The 16,511-nt window shown below is 37.2% G+C and overlaps 1 protein-coding gene across 2 annotated transcripts; it reads right to left on the bottom strand.

Annotated features, from left to right (window-relative positions):
- Positions 1 to 704: 704 nt before the first annotated feature.
- On the bottom strand, positions 705 to 15,852 carry LOC139938998 (18S rRNA (guanine-N(7))-methyltransferase-like). 2 transcript variants are annotated; one of them, XM_071934702.1, is made up of 11 exons: positions 15,744 to 15,852; positions 11,800 to 12,064; positions 10,642 to 10,679; positions 9,991 to 10,086; positions 9,134 to 9,216; positions 8,692 to 8,788; positions 7,674 to 7,770; positions 5,987 to 6,123; positions 4,026 to 4,074; positions 2,764 to 2,918; positions 705 to 2,354 (listed from the first exon to the last, which is right to left on the bottom strand). In XM_071934702.1, the coding sequence occupies exons 1-11, from the start codon at positions 15,806 to 15,808 to the stop codon at positions 2,300 to 2,302; spliced, it is 1,137 nt and encodes a 378-aa protein (XP_071790803.1). In that variant the 5' UTR covers positions 15,809 to 15,852; the 3' UTR covers positions 705 to 2,299. The 2 variants fall into 2 exon arrangements, with proteins under 2 accessions (XP_071790803.1, XP_071790804.1); XM_071934703.1 differs by having other exon boundaries at positions 15,747 to 15,850.
- Positions 15,853 to 16,511: the final 659 nt, after the last annotated feature.

The raw sequence follows: 16,511 nt of genomic DNA, 5'->3' as shown, positions 1-16,511 counted from the left end.
TTATTTCAGCGGCTCATGCCATGTACAACTATGTGCAATGCTTGGTTTTTTTTTTTTTTAAATAGAACCTTTTGACTCAATAAAAATTAATTATAGGCTCACGTTTAATTTTCCAAACCTTAATATAATTTTCCAAATAAGATTGCAATAAAGGACAAACATTCACTGTCAAATAAAGAACAGATTCACATAAACGAGAGAATAACTTTGTCCACTGTTTTCAAAGATATTGTATTTTGGACTACCAGAAATCAAACCTAAAAGTTTTCTTGCAGGATGTGCCCACAGGAAGGTTACATCACATTTATGTGTAAATCTGTGTGAAAATTCGTTTGAAAAATCTTAACAATGTGGTGCACACCCTTTCGGTTGTAGTCAAGGACTGATAGCCCTTGGCCCAGGCTAAGCTATAAGGGTGAAACATTTAATGCTTGAGGGATGTAACAGCCAGTATCTATTATTAATACAAACTTTCATTTTGCTCAGAGACACCACTCAAGTGTATCGTCTTCATTTACTTTTAATCCCAGCAAGGAAAACTTGTTCATCTCATTAGGACGAAGGTTCAGGGACAGTGAACAAATTTATAATCAACACAATGTCTCTTTACAAAACATTGCATCCAATTAATGCCACAGATGAAAATGAAACGACCAAAACAACAACAAAACCAAACAAACAAAGATAATTGAATTTGTCCATTTAATACTAGACAATGGTCTTTAATAACTGATCTTAGAAATTAATCACAATTCTTGATTGTAAATAGAATTACCTGTTACAAATTGCTTTCCAACCGAAATGACCTATGGTATAAATACATGTTTTTATTAATTAATGGCCTCACTTTCTCTGCTAGGGTTGAAACTCTAAAGCTGTACACATTTTTGGATGTGCAATTCTTGAAGGGAAAATAAAGGATAGCTAATGTCACCGACGTTGTGTAACTGAAGACCTGCAACCAACATCGTCAATGGGAGACTTGAGATGCTGGCAGCAGACATAATGGTCCCTTTTTGAGGCTCTAAGCGTGCACCCACATGCTCAGTCCTGCGCACATAGGTCTGACAAGCGCACTACTGGCGAGAACTGTTAAAAAAGACCGCTCAAAAGTCTCTCATTTTTCTCTAACCTTGCAAAAGTTTACAATGTACCTAGATTTCCGCATGATTTAAAACAGTTGCTCAAAAGAAATCTCTTTCAAAACATACCTTCCCCATACCCCCAAACCCCTTTTTGTTTCCCTCCTCTTTGTTAACCCCCTGCTTTCTCTGTATGCTTTCATATCTATCATCACCTCTTGACAGTTGTTACACACGTATAACAGTTTATGTTTGTTGTGTTGTCATTCAGCCTTTGAGAAATACTCTGCTAGGGTTGAAACATCCGGCCACAAACTATTTTTTTTGCAAAATAAAACAAATCCATACATTCCATACCAGGCCTGCAGGCGATTTCACAAAACACTATGATTAATCCTATCTCGAGTTAGGACGAGTAATAAACCCGTCCTAACTTAGGATGGGTTCAATGCGTCCTACGTCTTTGAATACGGAATTTAACTCGTCCTAAGTCCTAAGATTAATCTCAAGTTATGAAGAGTTTGGTGAAATCGACGGCTGGAGTTTCATCTTTAAGAGGACAAGGCCATTTTCATAAAAAGTCCTTAAAAGTCTATGGGGAAACTTTTGAAGGGGGCACCAAGGCCAAGACCAGGGCAATAGAGGCTGTGGTCTCTGTGTTATTCCAGGCCTGATTGATGTGAGATTCTATCAGAAAATGTCAACCCAGGCTCTTCTAAGAACCAACACTTCATGGAAGATAGATTTGAATCCCATTCACATGGTTGATACCTATCATCATATTCCGCTCTTGTTTTGTACAGATGCAAAGCTTCAAATGTACTTCAAAGTTCATGTTGGGATTTAGTGCCCAATTTCATGGCTATGCTTGTTGTGGAATTCTGCGCTGACAAGCCCATAAATGCACATGCTGTATACGATGTGACCTGTGACATCACATGTTTACAAAAGAGCCACAGAGCCTGGACTTCCTGCAGGCACGATTTGTACACAGCTCATTGGAAGAAAATATAAAATGTTATATTTTATGGAGATTGCATTGTCCAATTCTTATCAACTTTTGATTTGATGAAAGGGGGCACATCTCAAAATTTGTCCAGCTTTTACTTTCATAACTCTTGCATTTATTAGAAATTATGGCACAAAATGTCAACTTTCCCATATGACGAATGATTTTCTCTTATAAATAAAAATCCTTGTATTGTAGGAAGAGCTGCTCAGAATTTGTGTTGTCTTTTTCTACCCGTATATTTGGAGTCTGGTCTCACTTCCCTGAAAAGAAATGAAAAAAAAATAATACAAAAATTAGATGTTTTGCAGCCAATATAGTTCAGGCTGGTACTAATGCAATGTCTTACACTTTATATGTTGTTCTTTCTATGCCGGGCCCAATTTCATAGAATGTTTAAAGACACTGGACACTATTGGTAATTGTTAAAGACCAGTCTTCATCTCAACATGTGCATAAAATAACAAACCTGTGAAAATTTGAGATCAATTGGTCGTTGAAGTTGCGAGAGAATAATGGAAGAAAAAAACGCCATTGTTGCACAAGTTGTGTGCTTTCAGATGCTTGATTTCTCTATGAATTTTGGCCTTTATGAATGAGGGAACAAGAGGAGTACGGAAGAGGAAGGGCAGTAAAAGTTGACGGAAAATAAAACCTGGAGATGCTCCTCACCCTTTTCCTTGTCGTCTCCGCCTCTCTTTCTTTTCTTTTATCCATTCCCTGCTCTTCTTGAGTGGTTTTCCTTTCAGTTGTCTGAATCTTTGTCTGCTGTCGGTGTAGCTCACTTCAGTGGGGACCCGGCTATTGGCTCCTTCTGTACCAAGACCCTGTGAGAAACAAATGGATGCCAACGTTAATCCCTGATCATCAATGGGTCTTTGTGGTGACACCCTCACTGGCACGCAATGGGACATCACTTGCTTCAGGTTTATGAACCACATGCTATTCAATTAGTGTAAACAGTGAGTCAAATACACAAAAGGTACCGAGACCCTTGTAGGAAACAAATGAATGCCAATGTTAATCCCTCAGTTTTGTTGATCACCAGTGGTTCTAACTATTGCTGAGCGCTCTTCGTTGGCATGCAATTGGATATCACTTGCTGGAGGCTTATTAAACTTCACTGGTGATTCACCAAGTGTAATTGACGATTCAAACATGCAAATGATATGCCATTGTTATAGCTCAAATGAGTCACCTAACTTCAAACTTGCAAAAAAATCTGAGGCTACGCTTAAAGGGAACACAAACATTTAGTTTCTGGAACCCTTCAATTGTTTTAACCCATAATAAATGTAAACATATACAATAAAACTAACCTGTGAAAATTTCATTACAAAAGGTGGTAATGCTTTTGAGATATAGCCGAACATTCAGAGCGATTTAGTCCAATGTAAACAAATAGAATAAAACTAACCTGTGAAAATTTCATTACAAAAGGTGAGGTAATGCTTTTGAGATATAGCCAAATATTCAGAGCGATTTAGTCCAAGCAGGAATAATAATTTGTAATTGGAATACACAATATGAGGAACGTTCCTGATAGTTACGTTTCTCAAATTAAAATTTTGGGTGATAAAAAACGGATAAAATCGTTTTTCCATAACCACATTACTTCTATGTAAATTGATACTCAAAATGATTATCGAAAGCTGAGCACTGTATTTCTAACAAAGCAAGTTTGTATTGCCATCAATTTTAGGAGTGGTTGCCAAACTTATACCGTTTCTTTAAACATGTTTAACAGAAGAGTAACATCCCTTTCGTCTAATGTTAACAACATGCCTTGCCTTGTATGCACTACAACTTTTTCCCAATGAACTACATCAACTTTAACAAATCTGCTTGAACCGATGGACATGGATGGACTTTGATAGAAAGACCAATCCAGCAAAAGAAATGAGAGTTAAACAGCATCTTCGATATAATCTTACCTTGGGAATCTGTGGATTGGACATCCCGGCAAAAAGGCAGAGGAACATCCTGACAAATATGAAAATATAATTAATTGAAACAAACATTCTCACAGGTTAAGGGTCTTAAAGGCAGTGGACACTATTGGTCATTACTCAAAGTATTTATTGGCATAAAACCTTTCTTGGTGACAAGTAATGGGGAGAGGTTGATGGTATAAAACATTGTGAGAAACGGCTCCCTCTGAAGTGCCATAGTTTTCGAGAAAGAAGAAATTTTCCACGAATTTGATTTCGAGACCTCAGGTTTAGAACTTGAGGTCTCGAAATCAACCATCTAAACGCACACAACTTCGTGTGACAAGGGTGTTTTTTTCTTTCATTATTATCTCGCAAGTTCGATGACCGATTGAGCTCAAATTTTCACAGGTTTGTTATTTTATGCATATGTTGAGATACACCAACTGTGAAGGCTAGTCTTTGACAATTACAAATAGTGTCCACTGCCTTTAAGCAATTTTGAGTTGAACACATAAATTTGTCTGTATACAACCAAACCAAACCAAACCAAATGGTGCATTCCTATGGTGTCCACCATACCTCGCAAAGGCTAATAGGCAGGAAGTCCTAACATAAAGCCCCAACATTGCTAAATGTATAACAGCGCGAAGTAGAAATATATTCACCCAAGCCTTAAAACTGGACACCTTATTGTATTTTATTGAAGACACGTTTATTGAAGTAAATCCCAGAAGCTCAGTGTTGACGTAAAATTCCCATTTATGTGTTTTTTAACAAGAATGTTCTGTTCAAATTTGTCATAAATATGTGTTATTTACTGGCGTGTCATGGCCCAGCAGCTAAGAGCACCAAACTCAAGCTCTGGTGTTTCTGATCAGCAGAGTGTGGGTTCGAGTCCCGGGTGCGGCACTTGTGTCCTTGAGCAAGATGATTTACCTTATTTGCAGTGTCCTTCAGATGGGACATTAATAAATACCTTGGACGGTTTCAAGGGTCTGATTGGTCAAAACCCGGTCACGTGTGAGAGTGTTAACGGTGGTATAAAGACCGGCTTTGGAAAATAGCGAATAAGTGGCCACTAAATCAGCATACATTGTGTAAACCTTGCGCGTTGCACTGTATCGCACGCTTATTTATATCCCTGTTAGTTTCATTGCAACTTCGCGCACTTACGCGTACGCGCGCTGAAAATGTATCAATTTTGAGTGCGCGCGTGTAACATGTGCGCGCGTATAAACTGACGCCGAGCTCATGCGCGCGATTTAATGCACAAGGAACAGCTATCGTCCAATCATTTGCCTCCTTTGACTCCAACGAAGGTGCTGAACAGATCATTAATTAAAAGAGTCACTGGTCTCAAAGATCAGTAATGTGATTAACGCACGAAAGAGATGGGAACCATCAAAAGCTCAAATATGGCCCCTGAACATGTCTGGAAGTACCGCCGAGAGAAAAGTCACAAAATTTGGACAATTTTAGCCGTTTAATTCGCTGAAAAAGGTATTTATTAATGGCGCTGTTAACAGACCTCGCCTCCGGCTCGGTCCGTTAACAGCGCCAGCCACCAACCCGGTCATTACCACGCAGTGAAGACCGGGTACTCGCACTGTTATTCCCTAATTAAGTCGCAGGTCCCGTGCAAGGTTTAGCAGTGCACATAAAAAACCCGGAACACTCATCATGGAAGAGTAGAGGTTAACCCTGGGGTAGATTTCACAAAGAGTTGGGACTAGTCTTATCTCGATACTCGTCCTAATAGGACCTTAAGATTTTAATATCTTCTCGGACTAGTCCGAAGTTAGGACTAGTCCCAACTCTTTATGAAATCGAACCCTGGTGTTTCTGGTTCATTGCAAGCACCCCTTGTTCACAGATGTCCTCAGGCTTGTAAGCTACAGTGATTAAGTTCACTTATGAGGTATCCTTTGTTTCTCCACGATTAATATATAATATTTTCTTACTTCTTGGCTCTTGTGCTGTTAGGGTAGTCAACCACCACTCCCCCTGTGAATCCAGCCTTCATGGCCTGTGACGTAATCAGTTCCAACTGCTGGGAGTTCTCCGGGTAGAATTGAAACACTGCTCGACTGCCTCGCCTCTGAAAACAAAACACAATATTTATTGAGTAATTATTTAGTATAGCAGAAATGAAACGTGAAAGTGCCTTTTCAGATTGTGCCTCATGAGTTTGCTTGACTAAGTGTGAACATTTTTTCTGATCAATGTCTTCTAACAACTTACAATAATAATAAAACAGGCCTGGAATTACACGGCGGCCACGACGGCCATGGCCGTCGATGCCCTTCCAACTGGCCGTGATGCCCTTCAAAAATTTCTGCTTTTCACGGCCATATAATTGCCGTGCCCCTTTTTCCTTTTGGCCGTCGTGCCCTTTTTTTCTTCTTCAAAAAAAGGGCCGTAGTGCCTTCATTTTCATGAAAACCCCCCAAATATTTACATTTTTAGTCTTCGTCCAACGAAACTTCGCTTGTGAAGTGTAATCAAATATAATCCAACGCAATCAGGTCAAGAGTCATCATCTTACAAACAACGAGTCGCGCAACTTGTTATTCCCATCGTGACATTCGTTGCAAACACGTACACATGTACATGCGATTGGCCCGAACATCTGACGTCCCATTTTCACAGGGGACCCGTCTATTTCATGAATCATTGAACGACAGCGGGCGCTGTTGTTTTTCGACCGCCCTCTGCTGGTGGCATTGTTACACCGCCGCGTGATCTGAAAAAACCTTTTTAGTTACTATCACTTGCAAAAACTTTTCAGGTCAACGATATAACTTCATAATAGAATAATGCCGCGAAGAGCGTTTGAAGCGTTCTGAAAGGGATGAGTACGAAAGCTCTGCTGCAAAATGCAAGAAACTTGACTTCTTTTTGGGGACAAGTAAGAATTTTTTTGTTTTTGTTTTTGGGGGGGGGGGTTAGTATTTTTATATTTTTAAATAATACAAATATTGTTTTAAAATTAAAATGGTAGTTTGCTCATGAATAAGATATGATTTATCAATATCCTTATTGAGATTTGATTATCAATATCCTTATTCATGTGAACTGTTTAATTGGGTTTACCACCCGTAGGGGTCCCCCTGGTCAATTTTTTTTTGGTCTTGATGCCTTTTTACTTTCACTGTTTTGGCCTTGATGCCCTTTCTACTGGCCTTGGTGCCCTTCAAAATTTGGCCTGCTCCAAGGCCAAAGTGGCCTTGCCCTAAAAAAGTTGTAATTCCAGGCCTGATAAAAGTAATAATAATATACAAATATTGGATGCATTTGAGTTCAATGTTGCAGAATTTATTCACAAGGTGAAATCTGGACTATTCCATGTTACAAGACGAAGTGAAGTACGAAAGACAGACTTCCCCCGAATGATTAAATTCTGAGACAATGCACAAACAAAAAGCTTGTGTATATGACAAACACATAGATCCTTGTCATTTGATTTTGTTGAACACAATAAACAACAAAAAGACATGGAAACCTGTCCACCCACACTCTGAAAATTCTTTTTAAAAATCTTCTACACAACATGGATGACTTCATGAGACTAACTACCAACTCTGGTAAAGAGGCATTGATACAAGACAAACTCGTCTTCTATTGAAAGTCAAATACCAACTATCTTACCAACGCACTGTACAGCGTACAGAAGAACTTGTATAACCTCTTGGGTGGGTGATGTGATTTCTTGTCTGCGTTACACAACCACTGCAAGGCTGAAATGCTGAAAGGAATAATGACAAGTCTACCAATTAGAAGTCCATTCTTTACAAAGGTGAATTTCAAGAGCTGTTTTAAAGGATAGGTGCACAACATTCGAAAGATCTTAATTTTGCATAAAAGGATAAGGAACATTATTTGTTTTTTTGCCCTCACACCTGTATGAATTAACTGTACACTCGGCACTCCCCCCAATGCAAAACTAACATCTATTAAATTGTTGCAATTCGGGTCTTCTGCTTAAATATAGAATTTAATCTACCTTTAGTTACCAGGCTAGCTTGATGTTTAGTGGTGAGAAATCTGCTATAGCCTTGCAAAGGTCAAGGGCTCAAATCCCCCCTAGCTCGATGGATATATGCCTGTGAAATGTTCACAGAACCCAGGAAAGTGCTTATGCTCGTCAGTTCTTAAAGGCAGGGTATTCAACCCAAATGACTACAAAGCAAAGCCTTAGATAGAAAGTGTTTGATTTTTCCGGTGGGAGGAAAACCGGAGGTCTAAAGAAAAACTCTTGTGGCATAGGAGAAAACCGGCGCACAACTCTTCTCACATATGGCCTTGGCTGGGAATCGAACCAGGGCCACAGTGGTGAGAGGAAAATGCATTTCGCACTAGCCAACCATGCTACCCAAAATATGCAAGATGCTGATACATTCAAAACAGGATAAGTACAAGGGCTGACTTATGGTATAGGCTTTTATAGACCTTTCCAGCCTATTAAATAACAATCTTACTTATTTTCTGAGGACAAAATCATGTTAAAATGATGCCTGGCTTCAGTTTTAAACTGTCCCCTTTCTTGATTCTAGACACTCTTTATACTTAAAATTTTCAACAAACTTTCAAAATTTTCTTGGAAAAAATATGGGTGTACATTACAAACATATTTGTTTTGGATTTATTTTTGAATCAAGTCTCGTACCTGATGACTCCATCGAATGTCCCTGGTCTGAAGAACATTCCTTCTCCCATGTCACTCACGAACACATCGCCTTCAACCTCCCTCTCGCTTGCTATATCTGGAAAAAATTAACAACAAAGGCAGAAAAGTATTTTGATTGGTGCCCTTGAAATGCTCCGGTAAAAATTTACGATTTTCTCATAGGGTAGCCACTAATGAGAAAATGCCTTGGTGCCCTTTCCCTTTCAAAAATGAAGCATTAAGGCCTGTACGTACATCTTCATTCACAGTGATTAGGGATTTATTTCATGCCCCCAAAAATTGGTCTACAAAAGTTACCAAAACCCTTTAAGCACGTTACCTAACATGTGGCTACTGATGTCAAGTTATCAAACCCTTTAAGCACGTTACCTAACATGTGGCTACTGATGTCAAGTTACCAAAAACCCTTTAAGCACGTTACCTAACATGTGGCTACTGATGTCAAGTCCAACCCAATAGTGGCCTTGCTCTGTCAGAGTTTCTCCGCTCAGACCCGATCCACATCTGTAAACAAAACGTTTTGTTTAAATCAATCTGACATAATCAACGCTCACTAATCCTGCACAAAATCTACTGATCACTACATTGCAAACCAGGGCCCAATTTCATAAAGCCTGTATGCACAAAAATTTGCTTAGCATGAAATTTCTTACTTTATGAAAACAAGATTACCAACCAAATTTAATTTGTTGCATATTGCTTGTTTCTGGCATTCAGCTGTTGTTTGCTTATCCTGAAATTCACATGAAAATCTGGTTGGTAATCCTGTTTTTATTAAGGAAAAAATTTCATGCTAAGCAAATTTTTGTGCTTACAGGCTTTATGAAATTGGGCCCTGTCAGTATGAGTATATTATAATCTAACTGGATTTTGAGACTTCAGGCCTTGTCCCTCTTGACTGGCAACTACAACATTGTTGGTTTGGGTATCAGGCCTGCCTGAAAGGGCAAGGCAGTTCTCCTTGGCAAAGGGAACTACAACGAGAACAAATACAAGACAATGACCATTGGCTTTGTTGCTTCTGGGAAGATTCAGGCTTGAGGTTGTATTTCAAGGGATGGTTCAAAATTGGTTAAACTTGTTCACTGATGATGAAACTGTGTTGGGTATATTGTTTATACTTTCAACTGAAAATATGTTATGACAAAATTCAGACCTGGTGCTTCATTCTGAAGGGGCAAGGGCACCAAGGCATTTTTTCCTTTGAAAAGGGCACCTCTATTAGAAAACTTCTTTAGGATCATTTCAAGGGGCACAAAGGCAATGACCAGAACTCACCCTACATCCAGTATATAGGATGGCGCATCTTCAGGAAGACTCAAGAGTTCAACTGCTCTCTCAGACATCGTCATCTGAATCTCAATCATTCTGGAGCTGTAAATATCAAACCAAAATTAGTTCCAGGACTCAATTTTAAAAAGCCTGTGAACACAAAAAGGAGTGCTTTACAAAAACAAGTTACCAGGCAAAATTACCTTAAGTTTGCATTGTTGTGACTGGGGCCCTATTAAATGTTTGATTAGCAAAAAAAATTGTCAAGCAGTATATTTCCGCTTTTAAACTTTACGAAATCTCAGTGGTTTGTTGTGGTGTGTTTTCTAACTAGTAGAGTGTGAGTTTGAGTACGGGTCTTGACACTTTTAAGTAAGACACTTTATCATTACTGCTTCGATCTTTGGACGAGACCATTTGCAGAAAAAATAATGAGTGTTTTGAGCGTCTCCAGAGCACTATGAATACTAATGGAGACTGACGTCCTACCATCTTCACAATAAAACCTTGCTGCAAATTATAATTCACCAACCTCTAGTATTACTGATAGAATTTCATTAAATTGAACCTTTTTTCAATTATGAAAGATGACAAAAATGATTGAGTATTGTTTTCAAAGTGACCATTCCCAAAACAACAAAAACACAAGGTTCTTACTTTGATGTGTATTTTCTTGCCTCTTCTTCATTGTAGAACTGTAAAATAATTATAATTAAGAAACATCAGTGATGAATGGTCAATGGGAATGCTGGTCATCCTGCTCCTGGCCCAATAAGCTCATCCCATAAATGAGCTTACCTTTTGATTGTAACACCTTTGCTTGTATATACACTCTCGCCACCCTAGCAAGCTTGCCCCAAAAGTAAGACATTTAAAAAACTCAATAGCCTGAAATTACTCCGGGCGAGCTTATTTGGGGGGGGGGGTGAGACTGTTGGGAAGACTTTGTTAGGGGTGACCTTGATAGTGAGCGAGATAACCGGCTTGTGTCCATGGTGGTAATAAAAGGTAACTTGTGTGAGATTAGGGTGGTGTTGATGTAGTAAACACCGATAAACAATACTAGGGGTTTGCTATTATTTATCCTTCGGAAAAGACTCTGCTACAGGGTCAAAAAATGGGGCTAATAAATATTTTTTGCAAATAATTTTACACAATGAGAAATTATTCATAAAGAGCAAAGTACTTACAATAAAAAAAGAAAAAAAAAAAAGATAACATTAATCAAGTTTATGAACATCATTATTTACAGCAATACAAGGAAGAAAAAATCAGGAAGATGATGATCAGAACAAATGGAAGAAGAAATACTAGAATCCTTGATCGTCCTGATAGTGTGTAGATGGAGGATAATGATGAATACGAAGAACCATAGGTTGGAAATTTTACATTTTTTTTGGGACCTCTTTGAAGAGCCCAATTAACAATTTGATTAATAATGTGTAGGAAACACGAAAGACTAGAATTAGATTTAGAACCTCAAAGTAAAGAGGGCAACAAATTGTTCAGATTTTAATTGTTCAAATGTTTAAATTTAAACATTTGTCTACGATTTCACAATTTCACTTATTTCATTTAATAAACAAAATGCCGATTACAACAATATTTAATAGTTTATTAAAAATTACTCCTAGAACTATTTCGCCTTCGTCCGGCTAACGGGAGACGATAGCCGGACGAAACTGAAATGGTTCTAGGAGTAATTTAAAATCATTAAATTTTATTTTAAAAATTAATATATAATTATGTCATTATCAATTTCAAATGGGATTTTATACAACTTGTTATTTTGTACAACACATTTCACATGTTTACCATTTCAGGCGGGGCCTTGTGTTCAGGCCTTCTACCTGACGCCATTGTTGTGTGAAGAAAATATCTCCCAGTTCCTGAAAATAGTCTGCTAAAAACGCCGGTTTTGGTCAAATTCGTCAACTTCCACTCTGGCAACAACAGCAGACCCAAGGCAGGTTTACGCAGTGAGGGCGGTTCACGTCTCAAAGTTCCAACTTCAAGTGTCTTTTCAGCTTGGAATCTTACACTTTCTCCACGAGTTTTGCAAATAAATGATCTGTAAGATCTTATGAACCAAAGTGCCATAAACGAGTTATGTAACTTAGTTTTAATTTCTCCCTAAAAACAAATTAAAAGTTCCACAAAGTCAACAGAGAATGAAACACATGCTTGCAGGAGGCATATAACCAACACGACGTATGAAGCTAAACCACGGATGGTTGTGATTAAAATACGCATGCGCAAGTTGTGATTAGTCTCTTGCAGTCGTAATGTTGTGTTTATTTTTGAGCTAATACTATTTTCTGTATTAAACCATCTAAAGCACGACCCCGTCATATTTTGTAACGTAACTGCTTTGGGTAAACTGTCCACTGACACCTTTTAATGGTTGGATCATGAATGGAGGTTTTCTTACCCTGTGTTCGCACTATTTCCCAAATAAACAGTGTGATTTGCATACTCATGAATATGCATTTAGGCAGAAGTTCAACCTAGTGTTTTGCATCTCAGTTTGTTAACACGAGAGGGCGCCAAAAAGCTCTAAAAGGTGCTCATAGATTCATAGCCGCAACCAATGCTTGTGCTAATTAATATTCAAAAGTTATTTTAAAAACTATTTTAAGTATCTGAACCTCTTGAAAACCAATCAAATATATTTTCGTACAACTAATAAAACATCTGATTTCTTTCCAATTTTTGGCAGGTCAGCTTTTCGGAATTTTTGCTAATTAGGCCATACCCCGGAAAAAAAACACAGACAAATAATGTGTTTTTTCCTAAACCGCTGCAAGTATGATCACTTTTTCACTTCCCAAGCCAAATAGGACCAACCTCAAAGCCTAAATTTATCACATCTCCTCAAAAGCTGAAACACATAGCACCCAGGTTGTGATAAATTGTTATAGGCCCCTAGCGACACAATTAATTGCATGACCCCAAAACAATATTATTAAACAGAATTTGAGGGCATGGAATGATAACCCTGTTTTGCGCATGACTTTTGGCCTATAGTGGCACCCTGACAACTAATGGGGCTTATTCGTCTCTCGTCACCTCTTGGCTATTGTAAAAATATATTCCATCAAAGATAATTGAGCTAAAACAGAACACGAACAAGCACAAACAATAATATAAATTCCCCCTTTTTAAAAACCTTTTTTTCTTTCACAAGAAAGCAACAATAATGAGCCCAAATACTGTGAACAGAAACCGAGACACAAAGTCATTTATCAATATTTGGTCCGTTCTGGCCACGCCCTTCTAATTGTGTTCTTTTTAGATCTAAATAATTTGTTTTAGTCTTCGGGCGCGAGCAATTTCAAAATATACTTTTTAGCACTGACAATTAATTACGTAGGGGCTTTGGAAAGACAGGAGAATACGGGAACACAAAGTTATAATAATTACCAGGAATATCACTACCGAGTAAGCATTAATCGTAATAATTATTACGAACCGGTATATCTCATTTACGAAAAACTGCTATGATAGATAACAAGTTATGATAGTTGTATTAGGGGGCTATAGTTCAAATGAAATGTAAGTCATTATTGTGACTTTTACTTGAATATTTATAAGATACAGGCTTTGGTAGTAATTATTGTTACGTTGAATTACAGTTTCTTTCTTTCCTGATAATTAAAAACCGTTTGTACAGTGTTTAACCTCTAGCAAAGTGTTGTCATGTCAAGCAATAACTCAATTGCGACTTTAAGCAGGGCTTCGGTGTAATAGATGAAAGGAAATAGATAGGGCTTACCTGTTTTTAATAATATAAATCAACTCAACTTTTAAATCACCACACTGGATAATGTTTTAAAAGCATTTTCAACTCGATGCGCTTTTCAGTTAGAAGAGTCGTCTTAGGTAAATGTATACAAATTAAAAATGACACGGCATGAATTAAACTTTACTTTACTGGCTAACTTAAATCCATAAATCAATTGAGTTTATATCAATATTGGTTTGAAAGTTTGTGACTAGTGGAAACTTTTGAAAAGTTGTCAGTGAAGCAATTTCATTGAAACCACGCAACTATTTACCGTGACATTGACATTCTTACCGATCCATAATAATCTCGACAGTAAGGAATGTATCGTGTATGTTGAATATCTTCAATCTATCTTAAGTTTCTGTTGTATTTGTTGGTATAATTCACTCTCCCAGGCAAATTGTAAGAAACTCCAGCGCATCCCCAAAAAGGCCAGCAGGATTATTAGAGCAGACACTATAAGAGCATGCAAGAAATCATGGAAGATTACATTATGACTCAGTTTAATAAGTTTTAACCATCAATTTTTTTCAGAACCACTCAGGCAGGGTCCGCCAACTATGTCTCAAGACCAACAGTTTTAAGAACTCGTTTTCTACCTAGCGCAATATTAACCTTTGTAACAATAGTTGGTCGAGATAACGTGGTGCATTTTTAAAATTTGTTGATTATTGTGTATTTTATGATCTGTATTATCCCCCTTTCTATTACTTTAATTTTATAAATATATTCTTGTTGTCTATTGTTTTTATGCCTCTACTTGTATTAGATTCTCCTTATAGGCCCAACACAGGGAAAACAAATTTCATGTTGTTACCATGACAATAAATATTTTGAATCTTTGAATATCAAGTTGTCTTCAAATGCAGAAAAGCGTTAAAGTTACAGGCCTTTTACGGTTCGAATGGTTTTAGGCTTTCCTCTCTTGTTTGTCATAACAGACGTTGCATTTTCCAATGAAAAAGGAACCAAAATCTAATAATAAACACAAACATATACATGCGCATAAACGCAGCAACATGTTCTTTAATAATTTTGATCAAGATTTTTATCACAACCATGGATGAAGGAAAACACAATATTTCCTGCCTCCATGTTACATTTATGCGGAGTTCCTTTGCCCTTCCAAATATCAGTCAACCTAAGTGAGTGCTGTATAAAACAAACAAAAGTACACTGAACATGGAGATCCATTGGTTGACAATTTGCATCGAAAAATTTCATTAAAAACTTTGATGTAACAAACTGTCTCCCTTCCTCCACCGTTGACAATAACTTTTGCCTAAAAAACTTAACTCTAGAATGTGAATGAAATGAAGATTCACACACAAAGTTGAAAATAAATCAGAGGAAGCTATTATTGCATTTGGTGCGTCTATTCGCACAATCTTCATTTCTTTAATGATAGGCAAATACCGTATTATTCCATTGTTGTTTATAAAAAACATTGTTAATTTGCAGTTGGAAATACGTTGTACAAAAGGTTAAAATGATGCAAAGAAACAATCCCTCTTCAAAGTTGTGGTTGCAGCCATTTTAACTATTATTTCTGTAATGTTGAAATTTGATTATAACGAGGATTATAAAACCATACTATATTGCTGACATATCTTTGATGACGAGTTGTTTTATTTGTTAAAAGAAGTTTAAAAAAAGTGAAAGTGGTACCAATCTCCCTAGACGCATTTTTTCCACCAAAGGTTATTTCAACAATTCAAAGTACATACATACATCATAAAAGTATGGAACTTTAATCTAAACATGAGAAGAAAATGTATGCATTTGTACAATTCGTTTTTACAACAATACATAGCAGTACAACATTGTCCATGTTCAACTTGTATAATCTAGAAGAAATTGCACATTATTTTAATATATAAAGGTTCATGTAAATGATACTACAGAAACTGCTTTAAAAACAACCAAGCTTCTTTAACTGTTCCCTTTTTGCCACAAATAGAAACGATAATACAACACAAAATTGTCTTGAGCCATTAATGAAAGCTGAACTTTGATGCGTTGGAAGGATGAAACCATCTGCTCTGCAACTTGGCCTTCTATCTTGAACACCCATCTGTTTGTATCCAATGGAACAGGCTAATGAAAGAATACAAAAAGGAAATACATACTTGAAATTAATAAAATCATGTAGAAATTATGAGATGAGTGGCTGTGGCAAATATTTGTTTTGTTTCAAGGCAGGGTAACACACAAGTACATGTCAGAAGACTACACATTCATTTCTCATGTGTTTATTTTGAATAAAGACAAAAACAACTGTTAGAAAATTATTGTTGGTATGCCAAAGCTTTCCTTCGGCTTACATTGTCTGTAAACTTGCCTTAAAGTTTAGAGTTGTAATTCTCTTTTTAAGCTATTTTATGATACAAACCTACTTTTTTATGAATGTATGTATTCAGGTTTTTAATTGAATTGTGTAGTTCCCATTACATTGTGTATGGTTGTGTAGTTTCCCATTGACTTGTGTATGGTTGTGTAGTTTCCCATTGACTTGTGTATGGTTGTGTAGTTTCCCGTTGACTTGTGGATGGTTGTGTAGTTTCCAATTGACTTGTGTATGGTTGTATAGTTTCCCATTGACTTGTGTATGGTTGTGTGAGTTCCCATTGACTTGTGTATGGTTGTGTAGTTTCCCATTGACTTGTGTATGGTTGTGTAGTTTCCCATTGACTTGTGTATGGTTGTGTAGTTTCCCATTGCATTGTGTATGGTTGTGTAG

This window comes from Asterias amurensis, chromosome 6 (assembly GCF_032118995.1).
Source record: "Asterias amurensis chromosome 6, ASM3211899v1".
NCBI classification, from domain to species: Eukaryota; Metazoa; Echinodermata; class Asteroidea; order Forcipulatida; family Asteriidae; genus Asterias; species Asterias amurensis.
This window is presented reverse-complemented; position numbering and strand designations above follow the sequence as displayed.